The sequence below is a fragment of the Bactrocera oleae genome, chromosome 2 (genome assembly GCF_042242935.1).
Source record: "Bactrocera oleae isolate idBacOlea1 chromosome 2, idBacOlea1, whole genome shotgun sequence".
Classification (NCBI taxonomy): domain Eukaryota; kingdom Metazoa; phylum Arthropoda; class Insecta; order Diptera; family Tephritidae; genus Bactrocera; species Bactrocera oleae.
The window spans coordinates 74,273,931-74,301,738 of NC_091536.1; the positions used below are offsets into that span (position 1 = coordinate 74,273,931).

Consider the following 27,808-nt stretch of genomic DNA (forward strand, 5'->3'; position numbering starts at 1 on the left):
AATACTTTCTAATTATATGAATTATTTGAAAAAATATGTGTAAGCTAAATTGGTATATATTTTTAAGCGATTTATACAGCACAAACAGCAATATTTAGCAACAATGATGATATCACTTCAGACAAAGTTTGTAGCAAACAGTTGTAAGTATATTACACAGTTAAGTTTTCAACACGACCAAATTATCGACTCACAGCACACAATTTGAATTTTTAACATTAATTAAATTTTCTTGTAAAAACTTTTGAAATATTATATTATTTACCAATGGGCTTTTGCAGTTACATAATACTTATAAGTACGAAGATATTATTGTAAAAGTAATGCAAGAAGTAGTATATACTTATATATTGAACAAGATTAAGTTTTGGATTTTACATACCGAGAAACTTGTTTAGAAATTTAAGTGCTTCCGTTTTAATGCTATTATCTGTGTGAATATTGAATAGAGGGATAGGAGGAATAATTTTCTTTTTGTTGCATAAATTCAATCAAATGAGTTTATTAATGAATTATTTATATATATATATTTACTATATGAATGTATATACTTATGATTAATCGTTAGGCGATAATATTTCAATGATAAGACTGTAAAAGACTGTAATCACAACACTCATGACAAAAAGTTAAAAGGAAGACGAAATAACCAAAGTTTCAACTAGGATTTAATACGAGAGATTTTTTTTTCATTATGCCAGTGTGTTGCAATTATGTTTGTTCGATTCGCCACTTAATATATTATAATCTTTCGACACCATTGCTAACTTAAGTTTGCCTCTTCTTTATCGCGCATAGTATTTCTTTCATGATTATAATATATCTCTATTTTCTAACGATATTTGAATGTCAAATAAACTGGGCGCTTTTTATGGAAGGGAGCTTTGGACGCAATTTTATGATTTAGCTTCGTTTTAGAAAACCTAATATTCTTAATTTATATAAGTTAAGGGTTATATCCACATTTTATATTAAAAATAAATAAAAATAATGTAAATTTATAGAATTTAATTTACTTTAATAATCGGTGATTAATTAAAAAAAATTGTATTCTCGTCAACCTGTAGGAAGACCTCCGAAAAAAAGGTGCCGGTGAGGAAGTTTTTTGGCGGCTTCCCAGAAAAAACTTTTTTTAATGATATTATTATCAAAAATATTTAAGATCGTGTGAAATTTTCGATTGCTGCAGCCGTTTCGGAGAACATTTCCTTACCGACTCTGAAATTATCGGTTCTTGGAAAAAGCGTTTAAAGTTTTGAATTTACACTGAGTTAAAATATTTTACAAATACGCTCATATTTCCGAAACTATTTGCCGGATCAACTTTTAATTTGCGGAGAATATTTTCAAATACATGTACATTCGATAAAAAAGCGAAATAAAATTATTATTTGAAATTTACAAATGGATTTAACCTCTTAAGGAAAATTACTTTAAAATGGCAACATGACAGCTTCATTCTTCCTTCACTGATTGTCAAAACTTTTGACATTTTTCAAATATCACTCAAGCTCTTCTAAATTGGACTCAGGTTTCTTTAAAAATAAATAATATTTTTGTGCCACTTTATTTCTTATGTGTGTCATTTCGACTCGTATTTTGAATAAACTAAATTAAGTTTTTATTCGATAGACCGTTACAAAAATGTTATTCTACATAAGTATTATTCAAACATTTTCAATGAGCATCTTCTCAGATATATTTTTAAATAATTTGCAGTAAATTGCAGTCATTTACAGTCCCGATATTAATATAACTTGCGAGACTTGATTGATGATGTGGAAATATATTTGGGAAATATTTAGGAGACAACAGGGAAGTTTTTGGAGGATTATAATAAATTTTTAGCTCCAAAATTATGGGGGGGAAATAAATAATAATTCTAAAACAAATAAAACTACAATTAAATATGTAGAAAAATGTAAATATCAAAAAAAAAAAACTATAAACGATTTGGATGTAATTAATTTTAAAATGAAAATAATATTAATAGATATGATTGAAACATGGCAAAAGACAAAAAAAGGACTAAATAAGTCATGAAATAGTTTTGCAGTTTCTAGTGATGTTAAACCAAAAACATATCAAGCCAACGATGGCATCAACAGGTTTTTAGTTTGTCTCTCAACTTTTTAATATTTTTGTTTTTTTGTAATATTGCGGCGTACGAGTTATTTTTGGTGACATGCCCAGCCGTGTAAAATCAACAATGATGCAGGCTAAACAACGATAGGATTTTTTATGTTTGTGTGTATTGTTGTGTGGATGGCGTTCAATTACTTTTTGCATACTACATATCGAACAGGGTGCGCTAAATCGCAAACGAATTACGTATGATAGGCATTACATGCTTCTTGTTTGGGGATATTTTACAAATGATGTTGTATTCTTTGTGGCAAGGGGATTTCCTTATACCACAAAGGCAAATAAATGCGAATCGACTACGCAGGGTTGCACTAAAGGGGGTCTAAGGAAGCAGCGCGCCTTTAACTGCAAACACACACAATCACATTGCTTTTTACAACTTCAAATAAAAACGTTTATTTTACTACTACTTGTAAAAATGCGGTCAGCCAAATGACTAACTAAAAGAGTCTTAACTGCGGGAACATAAGTTAAGTGAGGCTGGTGCGGCATAACGACATAGGTATGAATATATTCGCAAATTAAAATACTATATAATGGTTAAAAAATATTTATACAAATATTTGACTGAAATAAAAGTGCAGTGAAATCAGAAGAAATATACTTTGCGCACAAAATATACTACCAAAAATCAAGTGTTGAAAAGCTCTTAAAAACACACAGCTTTCCAATCAAAATATTTCCAAAAAGAAAAAACAAAACCAAAAAGCAAAAAATTCGCGCTTTAATTGAGTGGAGTTGCACTTTTTTTGACTGGCAAGCAACAGCGACCGTTTCAACGACTTGCATTTTATTTCATGTGCCATTTTCGTATGGCGGGGCGTATACGCAACTAAAAGTATACGAACACTATACGCATATGGCGGTGGCTTTGTGATTGTGTTACGCTTTTTTCTCATTTTATTTAATTTGGTATTTTTCATTCATTTGAATTTGCATTTATTGCGTTCTTCATGCTTTTCTGCGGCAAGTTAAATGCGCAAGCGTCAAAGGCTTTGCCGTTAAAAAAAATATATACATTTTTTAATTAACATTATTTTGCTTCAATTATAGAAATTAATCGCTTAACTATGTGCTTGCAGAGCATTTGCTTTATATTTTTATATTCTTCATTTTATGGCACATTAACTAATTTGAACTCTATGGCGCTACAAAATAGGTAAAAAAAAACTATAATGTTTTTGTAGACTTTACTGAAATTCATCGTGGGAACTGCATTGTCTTTGTGTGTGTATTTGAATATTTTTGTGTATATGTGTGTGTAGGCGAAGGTATATCGGTAAGAATACAATATATAGTAGACAATAAAAAAGAATAAAAAACATGAAAACGATGAAAGAAAAGAAGAAGAATATTTAGATTTCATGGTTGAGTAGAATTTTGCTACAATACTATATGTATACTTGTATGGTATATTCATAAGCCAATGGAAAAAGTACTTTTTTGTTTTTTTTTGGTTTTCTGCATTTTTCGAAAAAAATCCTTTATTCAATATAAAAGCAAATAATAATCAAGGATTCGTCTAGGGATTTATGTACATACTTTTATACACAATCATATGAAGGAAAGTGAATGAATACCATAAATATATGCATAAGTTCATATATATTATACTCGTATATACGCCATTAACTTGACGCTTGTCGCCGTGTGAGCTTTTGAACGTAACGAAATTTCACTTTAAAAGGTGAAAGTCATTGGAACGCTGACTACTTGGGGATTGATTGGTCACACTACAGCGGGACAAAACAGCGGCAGCAGTAACAGCAGTAGCGGTAGTAGCGGCGGGGGAAAATACATGGGATGGACCTTGGTTGGGGAGTTGTGTGGGTTTCTCTCTTATTTTGGATTGATTGGTTGCCGACTGCTCGCATTGGTATTTAGTTTCTCAAAGGAGCAGTTATTTACATGTTTATTTATTGTTGTATATTATGCATGCATATACATATGTATATGCATCATATATATACTAAATAAGTACATATTATATACGCTAGTTTCGCGAGTAGGTAGGCTAGGGCGAGCAAGGCTTGCAAGTGCATACATACAAACTATACTGATATGTAAGTATGTATGTATGCATATATGTATGTATATGGTAAGTTTATGTATATATATATAAAGTATATGTAGCGAATATAAGCATATAGAAAACATATATGTACCTGGCGCAATGATGGGTTCACCGATGTTGACGTAGAATAGCACATCCTTTTCATAGCTGCCTTCCTCAATGATTCCCAGCGGAATGAATTTTCTGCAAATTGAATGAGAAAAGGCAAAATATTCATGAGAAAAAAATAACGTGCAATTGTTGTGTGCATAGAATATTGAAGTGAATTCGATGGTGATGCTGATAAAATGCGTTGAAACCCAAATCACTGGCAATTTTTGAGTGAAACGCAAATCAAAGATAATTTTTTTAAATTTTAATATACACCTAAAAGATGCTGATTACCATCGTTGTGTTGGCATGAAAATAAATTGCTAATTTATAAACTTATAAATAAGATTTCACAATGAATTTGCTAAAAAGCAATTTTCTAAGGAAATTGATTGCATTATATCTATTTGTGTTCAAAGTGTGAATATTACAATTGAGGATTTGAAGCCATCTTAAGTCTTAATATCACAATTGTAAATGTCATAAAATCTGAATAAGGAAAGTAAAACTCTTTTAGTTCCTAAGTATATATAGCGATGAGTTAAACTATCAAGACATTTCAATTTTAGAAGCGGTTAACAATTGTGTTTTATTTGGTATTTGTGTTTGGGCAGAAGAAAATATAGAAAACTGTCTCGAAATTCTAAGGATTCAAGTAAAGTGAATTTTTAATTATAATTAAATAATTATTTTTCAGCCAAGCACCAACCAAAATGTCAACTGAAGGATCATACACATTCCTATATTTTTTATTTTACATAAGTTCTTGGCTTATTTTCGGTAGTGAAATTATTTGTTGTAGAGTCAAATAACTTGATAGCTTCCAAACTATAATCCGCCTTTTTTAAGGGGTCACATCTACATTTCTGTAATTATTGAACACTCCTACTGTTTGTGGAACTCTATCCCAAAGTCTAGCTTCGAAATTTGAAGGCTTCACAGTTTTCATATATGTATGTGTTTTAGAATATAATTTTATGAGCCTGACGTTGTTCAGATGCAACACTAAGCGCCAAGGAAGATGTGCGTCAAGCTGCAACAAGATATCCCAGTATTTTTTAACTAATATTAAGATCTTATGAGAGTATGAAAATATATATTTATTTTTTATTGATTGCTGTGATATTATGTAAAATAATCATAAGTCTGTTTAAAAACAAAGTTTTTTAGTTAAATGCGCCTAACTGTAGGCAAAATTTATTCAAAAAATTTATATACATATATTTTTTATGATTAATATGTTGTCTATTATTTACAGGATATATTATAATAATTATGTTTACAATTAATTTTATATTTTAATACATTTCTGCAAAATAAATTTGATTATGAAGTTAAATTGGAATCTTTCGAAATGGAAAACGTGCATGTTATTGTATAAATTTCTGCTTATATAAATTTACATACATATATATACAGAACGAGGAATGATTATTTAGCATATATCAGTATTTATTAGATAACTTGGCTGATAAACAATGACTTATCTTCCTAACTGAGTGCATTTCCATGCATAACAATAAATCACGATACTTGCATTTGTGGTAGCGCAAAATGGTCTCACTTCAAGCTTTTAGCTGTGAGTTGTCGCTAATATTCGCCACTAACTAGTTTCATAGGCACAGGCACTAGTAGAATCTTGTAATTGAATTGTAATATTTTCTTTTTCGAATTTGAGGTTTCTAAAACAGCTCGTATTGGTTTTGATTAAAATATTTGAACCTTAGAGTAGATTTTCGCTCATTTATTTTCGATTTTAATTGTGCTTGCCAAAGTATATTATTCTATATTATACTCTCTGGAGCACCTGCTGGGAGTTATGGTTTTCTCACTGGCAGATTAACAGATTTACTTATTCGCATAAAAAAATGGAGCAGCAAGGAATGTATTGTAGTGTTGCTTAGGGGGATTATTCCCCACGTCTGCTGCACTATGCCATCATATATTATTTACACATGCATGCAAAGCTATAAACACGCTCACACAAAGTTCAGCTGCTAAATTACGCGCGACACTTGTCACAGCTGAAATTTATTGCTTTTATGCATTATGAGCTCGAAAGCACATGCATACATAGCTATGTATATACTTATGTATATAGCTGTGTACATAGAAAATTAGTGGCATAGATGGCATTCATAGATAAATTGGTTTCCGTTTGATGTACCGTTATCAGCAAAAGATTAAGAGTTCAGCGCTCATAGCATAAATATATGTTTTCAACACAATTAGCTTAAAGGCCACACAACTCTGGAAAATATACTGGTTTTTGCACACAATTTTCACCGCATCGAAACTTTTCAAAACCATAAATCGATTACGGTAAAAACTTATAGAGAAGAGGATGCTAAATAGCAAACTATTCAGTGTGTATAACTTTCTTTTCCAAACTATTGAAGCTGTTAATCGAACGAGGTTTCTTTAGCAACTCTCCTAACTACCGATGGACGTGTTTTTATGAAAAGCATTTTCTCTTAAGATCTGACATTGCTCTTGGGAGGCCACCATATTTGACTGATGTGAATATAAAAGAGGCTTAGTATTATGTATTTTTCTTAGTTTAACTGTAATTGCTAACGAAAGCTAAAACAATATATGAGTTAGGGTTAGTTAAGATAATGTGATAGTCGAATATATCACATAAGAATTTATTTTTTGGACATGACATTTTAACTACGTGTTGAGTACCCGTTTAAAAACTTTCAACCCGGATGGCTTTCTAAAAGTTATTTAGCGAAAGTTTTCTGTCAATACAGCAACAACAATAACGTTTTAACTGTAATTTTTTGAGACCAAAATGTCAATGTGATATCTGTAATAGTAATGGCGTTAGATTTCTGGTTTAGGAAATCTTTTATTAAAGTTATCTTCCTACATTTAACGACCACCCTAATACATACAATATATAATCATAGAGAGTTTCTCTCTCTCTCTCTCTCTGCAAATGGCTTATTTATTTTCGCGAGCTTGTAACCTGTAACTCTGTAATTTAATAAAAAACCCGGTGTCAGATGGAAATTATTGCCAACCTTTTACTGACTGTATGAACGTTTAATATATAGCACATGTATTTACATTGTTGTTGTGGTCTCACAGAGCGTAAAGGTATTGCAAAATAATTTATTATTATACACTGGCAGTGTGTCACAGCAAGTATTTTGTCATCAGGCAGTCACCTGTAGGCGAAAGTATTTATTTATGTGTAGACACTCGTCTATCTATTGTAAGTACATAAATCTATATATTTTATGTTGTTGTAAAATTAAATGTCTCATAAACTGACACTTGTGCTTATAAGACTACCGTTAGGCGTACACGCACACCTGCAGTTACACAGCAGCGCTGAAGAGTCGAAGCAGGCGGCCGTGTGATGCGCCTATAGAATGTCAAGTGCTTGTGTTGCATCATAGAGCACTTATATGCATGAATACATAGAAATTTATGTATGCACGGATTGTGCATGATTTCATAGATCACGACATGAAGTATGTGGGCGTTTGTTAAATAATATAAATATTTGTTCCATGCCTCGTACTGGGCAACTTAGCTGTAATCTACCTCATGATGTCAGTCTTTAGTGCGTTTCATACATAAATAAAATTATTGTAGTGTTTGTGTAGGTGCGAAAGCAGTATCGGCTAGATAGAGTGTACGTGTTTAAGGATGTGCATTCAGTTGTACTCTCTTGTCTTTTATGTGCTAGGCTTTGTGTTGCCTAGGTTTGTTGAAACAGCCGTTTGTTTAAATTCACATAAAGACGAATATGATAGTTCCGTTATGATGTTCAGGCCGTAAAATTTTATTATACTCATATTTTAGAATCCTGTCGGATTGAAATGAAATTTTGTGGATGCAAAAGCTACATGCATAAAAATTTCTTCTATTAGTTGTTAATTTAAATGAAAATGAATGGGTTTTCGTGCGGTTTTGAGTGGAGTTATATATACAATACAATAACTGTGAAATGAAAGTTATAAAAAAGTATCTAAAAAGTATATTATATTTCAGGCCAAATTTTTCTTTCTTCATGAGTCGAAAATTTTAAAAACAATTGTTTACATGATTACTGGAGCAAAGCATCTAAGCCGTTCCCACGACAGTCTTTTATACGTAAACAAATTTTATCCGCATTTATATATATATATCTTTCAACTCTTGTTTCAGCAGTATTTCACAAAATAAATAATATGTTTGATGATACAATAACATCAACAACAGCTTGTTTGCAGGAAATTATATAACCAATACAATGGTATATATACCAAACTTTTTTATTTGACAAGATAACATATCTTTACGAGATTTGGCATAGATTATTATCCCAAGCATCGCTACAATCTCCGAAATTATTATTTGGATCGGTCTATCATATACAATAGTATGGCTGCCATACAAACTGATCAATCAAAGTCCAGATAAAGTTCTTTTTATACCCTTTATACTATAAGAAATATACCTTTGAAGGGTATTATAGCTTTGGTGCAGCCGAAGCAAGCTGTATATGCAAATATCGCGCTAGATACAGGTGAGCACATATTTTATGTTTATAAATGTGTTATTCACTTTTGAAACTAGAAAACAAATTTTTTTTTTTGAGAAACATTTTCATAAGTATTCAGCAGTTATTATTCGTTATTTCCGACGACACTTCCAATGTGACACCTCACCTCCAGTAATAAAATATTGCATTTATTCATTATGAAAATTAAACCCATTATTTATAATTTGCATATAGACATACATAGAGTATATAGTCATAATAATATATCACCACTTTGAAACAAAAAACAAATACAACAACAGCACATTGTTATTGCTTAGTGAACTTCTGGAATTGGCAAAATTATGAGAGCTTTGTCCATTTGCAACAAATATACGAGCAGCAGAAAATTTTAAACATATGAATAAATACGGTAATAGAAACCGATAAATTACAATACTTAATAAAATTTACGATTCATAAAATTTGTGGTAATTGCTAAATGTTTAAAATAAATTTTGGTGAGTGAGTAGGAATTAATGTGCTCTATTGGGTTAGTTATGGGAACGGAAAAAATATTTATTTTTGAAATGACGAAGAGCAGTGTTCTTAGTAATGACACCGATTTTAAATCTGATGCCGAGTTGAATATCAAATAGGGCTTTACTTTCGTATCTAATTCAATGTTATATATATTGAATATTTGCTTCTGATTTAAAAAAAAAAAAAATAAGAACAAACGGTAGCTTCGGCTACACTGGGGTTATAATAAGATAAGATCGTGAAGATATCTCGTCAAATAAAAAAGTTTTATATATATTATATTTAAGTGGTGTCCTGCTACGTGCTAAAAACTTCGTAGCAGACTTAATATACCCTGTTCAGGGTATAAAGAAATTGAAAAAAATCGTATAATAAACTTTAGTAGACAATGAATATCGCTTCTTATAAAAAAATACATATTTTTCAAATATTTCTCCAAAAAATATAAATTCCTGGCTGACTAAGTGTTCATTCATTAATTCCTTTACAGCAGATAGTCTCGAGGAAGCATAGTTCGTAACGTAACATAGTTCGCACTGCTTTCTGCTCATTCACTATCACCAATTCAAGCTCTCTAACTTCGCATACATGTATGAATTAGATATTTGATCTGGAAATCTATTCTAAATGCTGTCGTATGCTTATGGTATCAGTATCCATCAACACTTCGCTTTCTCTAGACTATAAAAAGAGGTAAGACGAATAAGTTCAGTAATCAATCTTGTAAACAAAGATAGAACTACTGGTCAAAGTATTTTTTTTTCGGAATAATAGCAAACTTAGAAATAAATTCCCCTCCCGACGAACAAAAATAACTTCAATAAATCTTTCATTATATCCAACCTCAACATAATACAAAGTAGAAACAAACAAAAATTAAGCAAAAATTTAATAGTTGATGTATTTAAAGTGCTCTCAAATAACGTCAGAAAATTTTATGAGGGTTGAGCATTCTTTTGCTACTCGTCGTTTCGTTCCGATTTTTTTCGTTACATTTAACACACATAAATACACAATCACAGAGTTAAGCGCCAAAGAACTGTAAATTAGCTAAACCACGGATAGATCAAAGCGTGAGCGGCCGATGGGCACGGCGAGTGTGAAGGACAACCTAAGTGCTGATTGACAAGACAAAAGAAATTAAAAGAGTTTATGAACAGATTTATGAGTTGTTTGTAAGGGATTTGTATGCGTGTCAGCCGGTAAATGGATGGACTTGGCGAATGAATGACAACAACAAAATATTCATAACCCTTTGTAGGTGTGTATACGTACACTCCTGATTGTGTTGATAGACGATCAAACAGACAGAGAGAAAAGCAGACAAACGAATAAATTGTAGAATAAACAGAAAAATGGAAGGTGAAGGTGACGGCGGTAAATAGAGCCAAAATGAAAGCAATGCGTTATACCATTGGGTGGTGTTGGTGAGGTGGGGTTGACATACATTGCTCTTGAAATGTACCGAAAATGACACTTGTGCACGCATTGACTGCGATTTGAACACCGAAATTTTTTTTGTTTGTTTTGCTTATAAAGCCATTTCGCCCGGTGACTGGCCACTTAGATTGCCAATCAGATGAACTCAACCACAAGTGGCAACACTAATAACACAGTCAACAACAACAAGCAGCGTCTAAGAACGCAAATGTCACACGGAAAAGCAAAAACAAAAACTACTCACCTAACCTTACTCCTCGTGGGAGTACAGGGGATATCGGCAACCGTTGCAACGCTGAGCTAAAAATACTTTTGTCAGTCTGTCGCATTGTGTTTATTCTTTTTGTGCTTTTTTTATTTCAATATTATTGTGTTTGTGCATGTACCGCGTGTAGGCAGCCACAAAATACAATACAAACCACACAAAATAACAACAAACAATTGTAGCGCCTGCGAAGCGTATGCAAAAAAAAAAAAGAAAAACATTTGTCTGGCGCATTATTTGGCTTGAAGCCAAGAAATATTTTCCCCCGTTAGACACACACACACATATACATACAATTGCATTTACATAGCGATGCAGCGGCCTTGTTGCAACAAATTTGCATGTTGCACTGCATTTTGTGTCTCTAACCTAACTCTTACACCACTACCTCACCTCCTTCTAACAAGTTCGAAATATTTTTTTTTTTATTAAGTTTGCTTCTTAGTTGCCATATGCTGGTCTTTTCGGTTTTGAATTTGAATTGAAAATATTTTAATAATATTATGAGACCAGTTATGAACGTACAGTTCTGTAAAAAAATAATACCCAAATCGGGGAAAGGTGTTGTACCATAATACTGTGCAAATAACAGTCAAAGCTTTTCAACTCACAGTTCACAGCTCCCTTTTAATTTTAGATATTATTATCTTATTATCTATATCTTTAATAAAATAGATGTTTATAATCACGACGAAAAGTTGTTAGATGCTGTTTTAAGTTCCGATATAAATATTTCTTATTCAAGCTTGAGCTGTATTTTTTTTTAATTGTGCATTTTTTAAATATCAAAGAACTATATATCGCTCAACTTCATGATCGACACAACGAGTTTGCTTTCTGTTGGTTTGGATGACTTCAATGAGTTTTCTATTAGCTAGTAATCTATCCATATTAAGACATAACCAGTGAGTCTTTATGTTTCATCTCTGGACTTATTTGGATTACTTGTGAAGCTGCATACTTAGTTTTTTCCACTTTAGCAGGAGTATTAGAAAAGAACAATCCCTTACTAACTAATTTTTTGAATTTAAATATTCAATACTTTTTTGTTTGAATTTCCAATAATTAGTTACAAGGATTTGTTGTAGGTCCAAGTACCTACTGATTCATCAATTAATTTCTATTAGGATCCTGTTTCCTATGCCAAATTGATTGAACTATATTACATGCCTAACTAATTTCTACATAATCGCAATTACATAAGAAAATAGCTCACCCGCCATCATATATTCTCTATGGAGGAGGTTGAGTTCTAATTAGGCATGATGACTTTCTGATGTACAATATTTTGAAATCAATTAAAATGTCCGTAAGATTTCTTCTCATAAATAAATGGTTTAGATGTCCACGATATTTTCTTTATACCTTTCTGCTTTATCTGGCTAACATTCCTGAATCATCTCAAGTCAACTTCATAGAAACTCAGAAATGGTTTACAAAATATTCTAACTTTCATTGTTAAAGCAGATGTCATCTGTGGTCCTCACGGGTGTAAATTGTCAAATAGAAGATCTTCCCACAAGGTTATTATCATTAGAGCCTGCTTTACTCGAAACGCAAGCCTTTGAGAAGAATAGAGATTTAAGTAAGGGATCCGAAAATGGTAAAACTCGACCCAGAAAATTGCCTACTTGCGAATTCATTATAGGTCAAAGCAGATAAAGCAGGAGAGAAATCGGCCTCATAACGAAGGGTCTAATTTTGTTTATTAAAAATGTTGTGGACATTTTATACCGTTTTATTTCCAATCAAACATGACACATATTATACCACCAATTAGTACTCTATAGGGAAATAGAATTTATATGTATTCCCGAACCCCAAATTTTTGATTCGAGAAACGTATCTTAAACTAATTGTGGCCGCAAAATGACATTCACTGAGCGGTATTATGGTCCAGACATATGAGAGGCATATAATTTGAAAGCGATAAAATTACACCGGTAAACACGGTTTTTGTCACACGAACGTTAACACAAAAATTACAAAGACCTAATAAATGAACTTATAATGTCATATAAAGCTTTGGGGTGTAATATGTCCTTAAAAATACATATACTGGACTCTCATCTAAATTTCTTTCCGGCTGTAAGGTAAATATACAACTATTGTTGTTGTGTAATTGCAACAATATGATTTCATTGTAATAAAAATACTTACGCAAATCGATATACATACACACATGTATCGAAATAAAATTATATTTTATGCATGTGTGTCTACAACAAAGTTAGCTCGGAATGATTTGCTAAGGCAAGCATGTAATATTTAATCAAAATTCATTCCTCTTGGCCAATGGCTCGCCACACACACTCAGACGTACACACCACACATAATGGCGGCACAACAGCAGTTGCAAATCAATACTACACGATTTTCCAATTTATTCAAATTACAAAATTCGATTTCAGCAATCATTGCAAATTAACATTTTCATTTTCACCAATTCACCGTAATTGTTGCTATGACAGCGATTACTTAGCCAATCGAATGACCTTTGTGTTTAGCATTCAGCGCAAAAGGCACAGGGGTGTTGCTTTAACCTTGTAGGAAAATTGTGGGGAATAGGAAACGGCTAATTTGTTTACGCTTTCCATTTTCTTTGCTCATGAAGTTATCGTTTTAAATTTAGAAATAATTTAAATTGGTCGATGGATTTGTAGTAATAATTATTATTTTAATCCACTGATTGGTTATTATTATTGCTGTCAAATGTACTTTACCTTAACTTTTCAACTTTCTATGTACTAAATTTATAAAAACATAAGTATATATAGTGAAACCCCTTATAATTGGAATAAGTTTATTGAGCCACTAGTATTTTTTTCCTACAGGGTTTGAAAATAGCTTGTAAGCGTGTGCGATCACAAGTTTAATCTGTTTTAAATCATACATCGATTTGTTTATACAGTTATTTGTTTAAAAGGATAATTAATTAATTGCTTCTGAGATTTACACTGGCTAACTTCCAATTTGAAATCTATACATACATAATTGAAATATTGGTTTAAATTAAATCTATTTGTGAATCGAACTTATAATTGTGAAATATTAGAAGGCAAACTGACAGTTATAATGTTAGTAATCTATTGTGTTCTTATAAAGTTAAATTTATATTTGGGTATATAAATCATTGTTCTATTGAACGGGTTTTTGCATATAATTCCAATGGAAATGTTGTACTAATAAAAGTATATACTTGAATTTTAGTTCAATTCTTAGTCTGGTCATAAATTCGCAGAACAAAGTGTCGTTATTTTTTAGTATAATTCGTATGCAGTGTCTGCTCTGTTTTGCCAAATGTCTATATTTAATGACATAAAGCACAGTTGATGAAAAAAACAGAAGAACGAAATGGTCGTCCTCGTGTAGTTCGAATCAATTCAGCCAAAAATTGTGTTAGCGAACGCATTCGACATCCACTTAGAAAACAGAAAATTATGTCAAGGCATTTATCGACTAGATCAATGTGAAGACTTATAAACTTTTTCCATATGAAAGCATATCGTCGATTTACGGGTCGTCTTCTAACAACGTGTTTAAAGTAAATTAGGTTCAACAGATGCAAGCGGCTTCTTTAGTGATACGAGGTCAACGGTCCTGGAGGTATTATGTTTACAGATGAAAAACTGTTGACTGCTGAAGAAGTTTTTAATAAGCAAAACGACAAAATCTACGAAAAAACGTGGCATTATCTAGCTACTGCAATGGTTCGATGAGGAGTCGTTAAAACTGGGGCAAAAATTTACCAATAGGATGTTTAAGACAGCAGTTAAGCAATATACTTTGCGATGGAGAGCATTGGGGAATTTAAAGCAAACACCAAACAACAGTAGTTTAAAAGCAAAATTCCTGGTTTCATAGCTTCAGATGAACGGCCGTCTGAAAGTCCAGATTTGATGTCATTGCACTATAGGTTGTTGTGAGAGCTGGAAGACATGGTCGGTGGAATACCTCACAAAAATTTGGAGAGTCACAAAAAAACTTTGGCGCGAGCAGCGTTGCTATTAACGGTAGAAACTGTGTGTGCTGCTATTGATAGATGGCAGAATTGTTTGAGAGCTTGTGTGAAAGCAAAACGTGACCATTTCGAATAAACTTAATTAAATATAATAGATAAATGGATTTATAGAGATTTGAAAATAATAAAACCTTTAATTGTGAACAGTTTGTCGCTCACAATTTCTACATTTGTAAATTTTGCTTTGTGTATACTTTCCTCATAGACTTTTTTTTGCACATATTGCAAATATTTGTAGTCTTGTTGTTATTGCTGTATCCTATTTGAAACCGTTTGCGTACAGAAACCGTGTCTTTTGTAGTTTGTACATCAGCTTCGTGTGGTTTTTGCCTTGAAGTCTGATATTCTGAAGCAAGTTCTTCTGCTATTTGCAACAGAAAGTCTTTCCGTGAGATATTTTCTCCTATTGTGTTTTTGTACAATATCCAGCTATTGATTCAATCTAATTCTAAAATATATATTATATATATTTATATACTATATAATATATACTATATATATATATACTAAACTGATCTCGTGATACTTCCGATACAAACATTCCTTCAGAGAAACATTCCTCAGTCATTTCGACCGGTACTGGTATAAATGTCAATAACAAAAAATATATTTGTTACTAATATATATAAACTAAGATTAAGTTCGGAAAATGTATTCTCTATTTATAGCTACAAAAGTCAAAGCATTATTTCGGAAAGCAAATGTTATAAATATGCAACAGAAATTTTAAATTTAAATTACACAATAATATGACTGATCTAGAAAATCTAGTGTAAACGAATTAGCCTCCATATAAGTCTTGAATTATCACAAATTAATCGGAATATTGCGCTCACAAGTATGCAACGTCATTAATAATGGTGAATTTTCACTCAAAATTAAATGAAACCAAAATGTAGTGTAGTCTACATTTCAGCGCTGACATAAATATTTCTAACAATCCATTTATCCTTGAAAACTGAGTGATAAATAATAAAAAACCTTATTTCAAAGTAAATCTGTTGTTTTTTTTATTTTTAATATTAACTATGTGAAATTGACTGTAACATGAACAAAAATGTTATAACTTATGCAAATTGTTCGTCTTTTCAGTTGTCATAAAGATATTAAAGGAAGAGGCGACAACCCTTGTCAAATATAATATGTAGCTTGACATTATTCCAAATAAAAAAAATAAAAATAAATGTGTTGCTCAGTTGAGATGAAATGATAGAATCACATATGTATGTATGTATAAATATACTCTTAGCCAAAAATATATACATATGTATGTATATTATATGTAGTGCCATCACACCGGTAAATTTATTTTTGTTACTTATAATAAATTCAGTGTGAAATGCAAAAATATGTGCGAAAATTGCTCAATTGTATTCTGCGTCAGCGGTGACAGTTTTATAGCTATTCTTAAGACAAGCTAAATTTCCTAATGAAATTAATTTCTTTATTTCAATTTCAACACAGCATTGCACATTTGCGTCAAATTTATCAAGCCAAAAAAAAAAGACACCACGTGGTACATTTCCCCATCAGCAGAGAGCTGTCGTTGCGCTGCAAATTCTTTTCGAAAGTTCAACGGGACACCATTTACGCTGAACATTTGCTGAAAGTGCCAATTACTGGAATACCGCTTGCCATGGACTCGCTTTAATTACCCGCCAACGATGGCCCACATCGCAATCCGTCCGACTTAACTTGCTAACGCATTAAAATTTAACGGTACCAAACAGCTTTGCATGTCGGCAACAGCTAAACTTCGGCGATAACGGAGCGGTACGACGATGCGACGGCGCAGCGACGGGCGACTGCGGCGAAAAAGACTGAAGTGAAAGTTTGTAAAAGCAACAAAATGAAACATGCACAAACGGAGACGGCGAACGGCGAAAGGAACAGCGAATGGGTGGAAAAATAAAGTGCAGAAAAATTGTACAAAAATGAAATCAGCAGAAATGTCGAAAGTTAGCAAGAAACTTGCCAATATGATGGGCGACCCGTCGATTTCATTAAAGTAAAACCAAAAAAGCAACAAAAAAGAGTGAAATGGAAACGATTGCTGCGAGGCATAATTGACGGCGCTTTTTAAAGTTGTTTTAAATTGGCTAAGTAATTGTTTCGTGCTGCCGGCCATGCAGCCGCCTATACAACGTGAGTGTGTGTGGGTGTGTGCGTGTTAAAACTGCGTGAAAATGGTGCGCGCGTGTATTGAGGTGAAGGTGACTCGGACGATTTCGAAAACACTCTCCTCTTTCTTGTTGTCGGTTTTATTTCGCTTCTGATAAATCACCAATTTTCATAAATTAACGGTACACATTTATTACTTGCATGCACTCCATTATAAAATATAGCATGCTATATAATCGTGTGTTTAAAATTGCACGCCTTCGTACTGTACTTGTTGCTCGACTTACTTTCCAATGCGTTTGCGTGCAACGCATACATTGCGAACACTCTTGAAATGCGAATTTGCATAAACACTTGCGAAAACTTTTATTTTATGCGAAAGAGGTTGAAATTTCAATATTAATTAAACACAAAACTTCATGTGTATCAAGAAAGACTAACTGTGATTCTGATGGTGGTAAGCTTTAGTAGCCATTAAAAGTCATAGGTCAAAGTTATTAAAGTGGAAGCAGTGTAGTTCTTAAAGTGCGGAACATGAATTTCAAATTCCTATTCATAATTGAAAATAATTGGGCAAAAAATAATCACACGCACCATTTCAATGTTAATATTTAAAATAAACAAGTAAGGAAGGTTAAGTTTGTGTGTAAACGAACGCATTTTACTCTTGCAATTTTCAAAGATCAAAGTCGGGGGTATATTTTCAGGTGTTAGCAAAACTTACATAGTAAATTAAAAATGTTGAGAAACAATTCAATATTTATTACTCGTCGAAATTATGAAAGTCTCGCCATCATATTTGGTACCTAACTTAAGCTAAAAGTGCTATAATTACATAGTCCGATATATTTATATGAAAATAATTTAGCTAAAACGAATCTCTATATTCATCACACTTAATTAAGTGGTTAAAAAAATACTTAATTTCATTAAAATATCGAATATATTGCCAAAAAAAAAACTGTCAACTAGAAAGTCGAAAATCACTATAAGTATAAGGTAGATTTTACGCATTTTGGATAACTAGTGAAATAATCATATGCAATTTAAATTTGTGATAAGCGAAGTTGGCGTCGTTCTTGTCCAATTTCGCGCATTTTCACAAAGTAACGTAAGGTTATCGGGATAATGTTGTGTAAAAAATTTTGTTGATATTGATTGAGTAGTTTCGGACGCTCACTGTCTATATACGGCAGTTCGTTTGATTAAGCTTTCTTGGAGGTCAATAAAATTTGAGTTAATTATAAAGACATATTATTATTGGTTATATTAGTTCCCTAGTCCACAAATTTGTTAAACTATTCAGAAACAAATTTATTGATACCAATGAAATTGTTTACATAGCAAAGGTTTAGCTTCTGTAATCACTGCTATATGTTAAAAACGCTTAAGCCGACATCAGCTACGGTATGTATTTTTATTTCTTATAGAAATATGCGTATATTTTTGCAATATAGTTTATTATTATAATATATAAACACATAATTCCAATAGTCGAAACTGACCATGCCCACATCATCAGTGGGTGCCTCCCCCACATTTATTTTAATCTAAGCTTTTATCGCTTCACATATCTTTACCTATTAGTGTACATAGGTATGTATGTATATTTATGGACATTATTTTTATCACATTTTTTTGGTTTTGTTACGTTAGTTAGTTGTTGTTTTATCTGTACATATGTTAATTTTAAGTGCGAAAATGTATATGTAGTTAATTAGGTTAATATCGGTAGCACGCGTCGTATGAGTAATGTTTCATTACATTTATTATTTCAGGGTGGCGCTACTTTTGCACGCTCTTAAGATTTTTTATAGTGAAATGTTCGCGTGTTATATGTGAAACTTATCGTGTAATATGTGAACTTAAGGCTGAGTATATACAAATTGGAATATTAGAACAGTAGTAATTGAGGTAATATTTGTAGAATGAGTCAGTATTAATGGGTTTGAAATGTATAACGGAAGTATATAAATACCAAACATAAATAATACAAATTTATAATTGGTGGCTGCACTTTAGCAAGATAATTGAGCTTTTTGATATTTTATGACATATGGTGAGTAAAAAGTTTGTATCATATAAACTATATGGTCGGAGGTTTGTCAGACAAGATAATGTTTTTTTTTTGTAAGTGAAAGCAAAATAAGACTTGGAGAAAATTGTAGTTTGATACGTGGGTTTTTTAAAATGGTCTAAGGTCTCATATATCGAAGGATCGCCGTTTATCAAATTTTCACCTTTGTGTCAGGCTTATTATACCTATATATTATATGTAGCGCTATGTGTGATATATTAAGGAAAATGTGTGATCTTGTGATCTTAACTAAAATTTAGTTAGGATTGAAAAATCTGTGTCCTCTGAGCTCTATATACTCAATATAATAATTTTGGCCATATCGGTTAGAATGGAATATAATAATGGTGTATATATCTACGATTAGAGTATATTGATTTGAACTTTATTTAGTGAAATATTCTTTTGATGTTTCTCAACTTATTTTAATTTTCACTAATTTTCCCACATAAACTTTTTTTTTCGTCAGAAGTGTTCAAAGTGTAAAAAATTACAGCCTTGCATATAGCATAGAAGTGTATCGCATACATAAGTAAAACACGGTTTCGGTATTGCTATTAAAATACTATATCATTTAAAAGAAGTACTAGTACTAATTCGAAAAGTATCAAAGTCGATACGATATTAGCATGGTCAGGGTGAGCATTTCTCCGTGTTCCAATATATTCAAAAAGATCATGATCGCTTTTTGAAAATGTGTATCAAGCAAATTCACAACGTGGTTTCGTACAGAAATATTTTCAAATTTTGTTGAGAATCTATTGAAAAATTCACTAGATCTATCAGTATTCTCAATTAAGTTCTCTCTACAACTGAAATCTCTACATAATACCAATGGTTCACTTTGGATACATTTCGGAACAGTTTAGCAGTAGTCACTCAAATAAACACATGGGATAATCTTATTTTCAAAATACATATAAAAACATTGTGCTTATTGTAAAACATACACAAACAAATTTGCCTTTGTGTGCGCATTTTACCTTAAAAAGGCGTATTAATATTGATTTTCTAATTTATCAGCAATATTGACCGTCATTTGCTGGAAATCAGCGACCCAAAAGGTGTACAAAATAAACAAGAAACGTTAAAATTATTAAAAAGACAATATGTAGCCGCTTGCAATTTGAAAGCAAAAGTAAAGAAAAGCGAAGGAGAGAGAGTGTGAAGAGGGTAAAGTGATTTGCTTGTGCCGCATATTAAAGGCTTAGACTTGAAATATCCATAAAAGACAGCTATTAGACGCCTTTGTAGCAGTTGAGTTTTTCTTGCAAACAAAGTAAACATAAGGAAAGGTACACAGAAAATGCTATGAAGCCAACAAAGACGCCATTTGAGAGCGACCCCCGCGAGGCGGAACCACTGACCGCAACAATGTTTGGGCGACATTGTCTTAGCAGGTGTTCCCATACGGACATATCTACTTACGCAGGTGTGTTTGTATGTAGACGTTTGCAATTGCGCGTGTTTAGTCTTTTTGCATTGGTTTTCCCCCCGTTGTTGCTATTTTTTTTGTTTTTTTCTTTTTTTTTTGCATTGCTTCGCCGGAAGAACACAGCGTTTCGCCGTGACAGTATAAATCTAGTGTCCAATTGCTACTCTTGCCGATGCACGTGCGGCCTTCACGGGCATACAAGGAAATTCAGCGACGAAGGTATGAAAGAAGATATATATGCATATGTATTATATGTTATACACGTCGAGTGGTGCAGTGTAGGAAAAATATGTATCTCAACTGGTGGGGGAGCCTCCAGTACAACCAAAACTGAATATATATAAAACAAAATAAATAAACTATTATCATACCTTCTATGCAGAAAAGCAGCAATTTTTGTAAACGTCATTTCAATTTAACTTTTTAATATTGGTAAAATAATTCTAGATTAAAAGAGAATATCGAATATCTCTTCTAAAAATTTAAACTCGATTTTATCTAACAATATCACAGATGTTAATGGTAGCAACGATAATCAGTGTTTTGGTCATCATATATCTCATGCAGAAATTAAACCATTGGTATTGACTGTTGAATTAATACGTTTTTTTAATGTTAGACCTATAATTTTATTGTGTGATTTAAATTGAAAAATCATGAGCAAAAAGAAAAGTTCAGTCAGTAATAAAAATAGTGAGGTTTAAGGTGGTATGCTCGTCAATAAAGTAGACTATTAATTCCCTGTCCTCACATAAGTAAAAATAAAACAAAAAACACATTTACTTCTGCTTGTCATATGTCATAGAGAGGTATGAAAAGATCTTAAACTTGATTTTGATTAGTAAGTTTTTATGACAGCTATATGTTATATTGATTAGATTGTACCGTTGCTTGTAACAATAATTTGTGCCAAATTTTGTGAAGTTATCTTGTCAAATAAAACCGTTTCAATATAAAAACCTCATTTGAGTCGGTCAGTTTGTATGACAGCTATATGCTATAGTAGTCCGATATCGACGATTCTAACGAATGAGCAGTTTCTTACTGAGGAGAAGACGTGTGTAAAATATCATATCAATCTGAAATCAATTCAAAAACTGAGTAACTAGTTCGCGTATAATATAGACTGACACACGAACAGGAAGTCGGACAGGTGATTGCAACGTTTATTGCAAATTATCTAATAACACATATTCAACACTAAAATACTTTAACATATTTAAAAAATAAATATGTATGCATATAGTACGTTACAACTTATTTGAAGGATTGTCTAGTGTCAATTTGTCAATCAGGCGGTAAACAAAAGTCAGTTATGATGGATCACATTTAGCAAATATTTGCCTCACCGATGACTCACACCAAAATTGCACAAATTTGTTTAGCAATATTGTACAAAATAATGTAAATATTAAAAAATTAATAGGTAGCAAATCATTAAACTATTCATATTCCAAAAATATTTAAGCTTCTTTTAGTCATTTATGAGCTATATATAAAACATTTGTGACTAAAAATATTATTTTCGAATATTAAGCATGAAAACATTTCAATTTTAATATACAAATCTATTTTAATGCATGGTCGCTTGTAACCAATGTTTACATTACTGCTGATGTGCGCTGTCAATAAAAGTTTGCCTGAATTTTCGAGATTATTCCTGGAAATAAAGGCGTTATTCATTACATTACTCAATCATATGAAATTTTCATAACCATGACTGCTGGCACTGGCACCACCAAATCAATGGAATATGTTCGACTGTGGCATGCATCATACCTGGTCAATTGGTTAATACTAGCCGTTATCGATTCGCCATTTCGCTGCTTCGAGCACTGCTCTCTTGTGAAAAATTGCTTGTCAACACTATTGAAAAGTTATCAAGTGGAATTCGCTACATAAGGGTATGCCTCGATGAGAAGGCTGTCAAGTTTCGTTTTACAGATTTTAGATAAGTTGTACTATTGTGAATGGCTTCTAAATTATTTCGTATTTAAGTGTTAAAAAGTCGATTATTGATTTAAGTAAATGAATTATTTATATATTAATATAAATATATTTTTTTTTATAGAAAATGTAAGATGTTATTAAAATTATGAGAAGAATTCTTCCACGAAAGATATGTTATTCTTGACAGTTCTTCTCTAATCAATTTAAACAGCTGGTATGATGTGTTCGATTACCTATTGTCTAACGCTTGACGCATCAAAGACAGCTATTATTAATATTAAAGGGGAGATGTGAATTATAGGTATATGACTTTATTTAACATTAAGTTTATTTTGATACTAAAGATATTTAAATCCATAAATAATGCTTGATCTGCTTTGATCACAGTTGTCAGGAACATCACAATGTTCTGGCACCCAAAAGATCAAGGCATTGTTTTAGTGTCTTCGATAGACTTTTGTAATTTCAAAGCCGTTTGGCTATCTGTATATAAAGATATATATCTTGTTGTGAACACACTCTTCGTCAGAACAACATTTTTTTCTCTAATTGCTGTGATCTGATTACCTGTAACTCCATCAAAAATTCTCAAAGCAATTTAATGCTAAGAAAAACTTGATAGCGTCTTTAATATATAAGCATTTCTCAACATGGTAATCGGGTTCACGAAGTGCCTACCTAACCTACCTTGTTCTCGCAGGGTCGCCACCTGCCATGTGTTGAGCAGGGCATTTGCTACCAAGGTAAGCTAATATGCAACACGGTCTACCTTGCCTTTGCTGGTGTATTTGATTTTTACAAATTTATGCAAACAAATGCACATATGTACATATACGCACACATATATACAATCATATACATATGCATATGTAGCTATGCGCGTGCTTGCTGTGAGTTCGCAAAAACCATTTTAAAGGAGATTGGAAAAAATCTGAAGCGCCAATTTGAATGAAAGCAAAAAAACTGCATAAATGCATAAGCAAATTCTACATGTGTATGTGGGTGTGTGTTATTGGCAGATTTCCCTAGAGGGTGCGCGTGCACTAACCAACTGGTAGTGCGGCAGACAAGCCAAGACGTCCGTGATAGCTGGAGGTGTTCGAGGCATTTGCTTTGGTTAAAACTTCACTGCTTTGCTGCTGCATTTTTTCATTTCCGCATTTGTGCAGTTCCGTATTTTTACACGTTTCATTCTGACGCTGCGAATGCCTGCCTCAGTCGTTTTCCACCCCTCCAGCTGGCTTACCGCCAACTTTACGCAGTTTTTAGACTTCAATTTTGAGGTAAAAAAGTTGTGAAATATAAAAATAAAGTTTACTAAGCTTTTGGCTTGAGTTACAGGCAAATTAAAATTTTATGCGTCACATCGTTACTTATATATCTATATATAACAGTATACTTGTATATACCTATGTATGTATGTATGTCGGTTTAAATGCGAAAACCATTGAGTAAAACATTTCGCCTGCTTTAACGCTTATAGTGTTTTTTATTCAGCACTTTTTTCGCAAGTTTTTACTCATTTTTCCTAAAGTGAGAGGAAATTTCCAACAAATGTGGGTTTCCATTTATCGCTGTACAAAGCCAAGAAATTTTAATAAGCCAAGTTTTGCCATTGAGGTGATGATTTAAAGCGGTGCAGAAGAGAGAGAGGGAGAGGCAGCACGTTGGTGGCAAGAGAGAGAGAGAGAGAGAGAAAGAGAGATAACACGCTGGTGGAGTGAGCCGGATGGAACGATTACAGTGAGCTATCCGGGTGATGAATATACCTGTCTTCCTTCATTGCCAGAATTTAATATATCTTTTCTTTCATTTGAAATAACAATTCAAACTTTTTTATGCTCCCATTCCAGCTATAAAAGACATGAGCTCATCTTGTTCATAAAAATTATACGCTGATCAAAATAAAAATTTATCGCAGCAAAGTTTTTGTGGCAAAGTTAAATTCCAAGTGAAACTATTTTGCAAATAACTGCGCTTAAACCGCATTCTCAGCAAAAAAAGTGCGTTGTTGTTCAATTTTCTTTCATCAAGTTCATAGCTGTATGCAACTCGACCATGATTGATGAGCTGGGAATAAATTTATTTTCCATAAATTCGTATCATTAATAACAGTGATTTCACCACTTGAGCCACTTAGCCATTCCTCATCCGGTCAACAAGCCATGCAGCCGCTAGGCAAACACCATTCATAGCACAGAACTGTCACAATTAAGTTCAATAATTCGCAGTTGCCTTGCTGTCAACAATAATAAATAAAGGCCGTCCAGTAAAAGCACTCAGCAAGGTAGAAAAATTTATCTACATACACACACATATTAACATGCATACAGCAAGATGGGTAGTTTGTCTGACAGCGAGTTAAAGTTCTTAAGGCTATAATGAATTAATAATGTAATGAACCGTTACATCATGCCTGATTACTTTTGACTTTTATATGAATTAATTGCGGCATTACTTATGAATATATGAATGACTGTTTGCAGTGAGTATGCGCTTTTCGTACTCCATCCCCCAATTAAAAGGTGAAGTACTAAAGTGCTTTGCAGAAATTTGATGACAAAAGTATAATGGACAGTGTAATCACCGCTGAATTTTTATTTATTTGTGCGAAAATTTGCTGGGCTCAAAATAGTTTGAGAATTTTAGAAAACGTTTTTTTTGCTGTCAATAATCGAAAACCGATTTGGAATGCGGCTGAATTGGTGAACCTTTATTTGAATGGTATGAATATAAAACTCTTCGAAATTTTCTGCTGTACAATTTACCAACTGCTATAAAATATATATGATATTTGAGCAATATCTTAAAATATTACCAAATTAAGGAATAATATCCTCAGTTATGAACTTTGTCTAGGATGGAGATTGAATATAATTGACAAAACGAAACGATCTCCAAAGTTATCGATAAGAACACTTAGTGCACATTTAGCTATAAAATTCTACTTTTTTGAATGTTGTTTGTTGGTATTATGATAGATCCGAGTTAGGTTATGTCATAGGGTTGTTTTTGGCATCAAAGAAAGAGCAGGATCTCCGTGGCACAGCTGTGAACGCCGCTCCTTTATGATATCCAAAACTCCCAAAAATGAATTTCCAGATCCTCATAGATCGACGAAGTGTTTTGAGCTTACTACAGCTTTGTAAAGCAAATAATATCAAGCGTAGTCATTTTCGAGGTTCGCCGAAGGTATTATTACCGAGATATTTCAAGCTTTATTTGCCAAAAGCTGGGTAGTAGAGGAGAAAGTGACTAAATAATTGCAATTTGTGTTTCTACATACAACTTCGACGAGATATTTAGCCACACCACGCGAGAGCCTATTGGGCAGTTGGAACACCCACATTTGCGGTGAGATTACCGATTAACGAGCTAAGTCGATTTAGCCATGTTCGCCTGTCTGTCTGTCTGTATATAAGCGAACTAGTCACTCAGTTTATGAGATATCGACATAGCTGCACTAAAAATCAAATTTTTATTTGTGAATGATATTATGTATAGCTGAATCGCAGCCGATGATTTATTTTCATACATATAATATACAAGTTCAATGTTTTCTATGATATACATAGTGTTACATGACCACAGTTCTCTTAAAAAGATCTACATATGTACATATCTTAATTCCAACATTACTATATATAACAATATCCCTTACAAATGAATTTAATTGGAAAGCGAAGAATTGCTATATTTACATACATACGTATAAAACCAAAACACAAAATAAAAACATAAAAAACAAAAAAAAATTAATAGCTGATCATTAAAGGTGTGAGGTTTTACATTCAATTAGACTCCAGCATACATTTGCTTGTGTTTATTTCGGCTATTTTACAACTGATTAACGTTTCCAGCACAATTTGGCTGCTGTTTTATTTAGATTACTGGCACATAATACCATTTGGGCGTTAGCATTCGCAGATTTCGTAAACAATTACACGGCTCCAAATCTACTAATGCATTTATAGCAAAAACAGAAAAATGAAAATGAAAAGTATTAGTAAAAACAAAAATATATAATTAAAATGAGTTTCCAGAAATGGCTCAATTTATTTTAGTGTGCATTTGCTATACATTCTTGAGAGTATTCTAACAAGTAGAATAAAAATAATTGTACCATAAATTTATAACATTTTACAAGCATAATTGATGATTAACAGCAATTACAACAAGAGTCAAGTCTTGGGTCAAAGCCAGCAAAATGAAATTGCCAGAAGCCACAGCTAAAATTATTGAAAGGATTTTTTCGGATATAGTCTTTTAAAATACAAAAGCGATATTTTTATAGATGACCATTAGGCTAGATGAATCAATTAAGCTCATATTATTTTTAATTCTTAATAATTACTCAGACTTAAGGGTTTATATTTATCCACTTGCAAATCCAGAAAAAAATAGTTTTTTTTTCGATATTTTTTCAAAGAAATTTTATTTAATAAATAAAAAAAAATAATGTACATTTACAACATTAAAGGAACTTTAATAATCGGTGATTTATTTTGAAAAGTTTTGGATTCCTTGATTTTTTGAACATATTATGACTATCGATGAATACAGGTAATCAACGAAGGATTAGTCAAAATTTTGATTTTCGGCAAAATTACGTCTTCTCAAATAAAAAGTTGTGTTTTGTGATAAAATTTTATTTGAGATTGGCTTAGAATTCAAAATTGTTATCAAAAATCGTATTCTGGCAATAATTTCCTGACAAATATGATACAACTAAAAAGGTCATGTTTTGGAAGCCGATAACCGTTAGTTAAAAAAGTGGTTTGCTTTCTTTCACTATTTACTGCCCGCTTCTCTCTTTTCGAATAAATTTACATGTGAAAGCAACAATAAAGTTATCGGGTTGAATTCAACACAATATAATATTTGGCTAACTCATTTATGCAGTATAATCTAAGCTAGTCTATCTCTATTTTTATTGTGTTAGTCGTTTCGATTTACGCAATCTGATTGTTCGGTTCATCACTTTCCAAGTTCTGCCGAATCAAAAACACTTAGTACTTGTATATAATATCTTAAATTTTTCTGTGTTAAAAATCTCTATGCCTAAATATTTGAAAGAAATCGCATATTTCTGTATAATTAGAGAATAGTCCATCGCGCGAACTAGTCGTCAGTTTTTGAGATATCGATCCGAAATTTTGCACACCTA

General features: G+C 32.2%; 1 protein-coding gene across 14 annotated transcripts in view; it reads right to left on the reverse strand.

The window, feature by feature from the left end:
- Calx (sodium/calcium exchanger 3) overlaps positions 1–27,808 on the reverse strand; it is a 117,689-nt gene that overhangs the window by 15,684 nt on the left and 74,197 nt on the right. For 10 of the 14 annotated variants that reach the window (XM_070105667.1, XM_036358584.2, XM_070105666.1 and 7 more), the window contains 2 exons: positions 4,311–4,402; positions 383–430 (listed from right to left, as the gene is read on the reverse strand). In XM_070105667.1, coding sequence (XP_069961768.1) covers positions 383–430; positions 4,311–4,402 — 140 coding nt within the window. Of the gene's footprint in view, positions 1–382; positions 431–2,897; positions 3,367–4,310; positions 4,403–27,808 lie in introns of those variants that run through there. The other 4 variants (XM_036358590.2, XM_036358589.2, XM_036358591.2 and 1 more) reach the window with 2 other exon arrangements.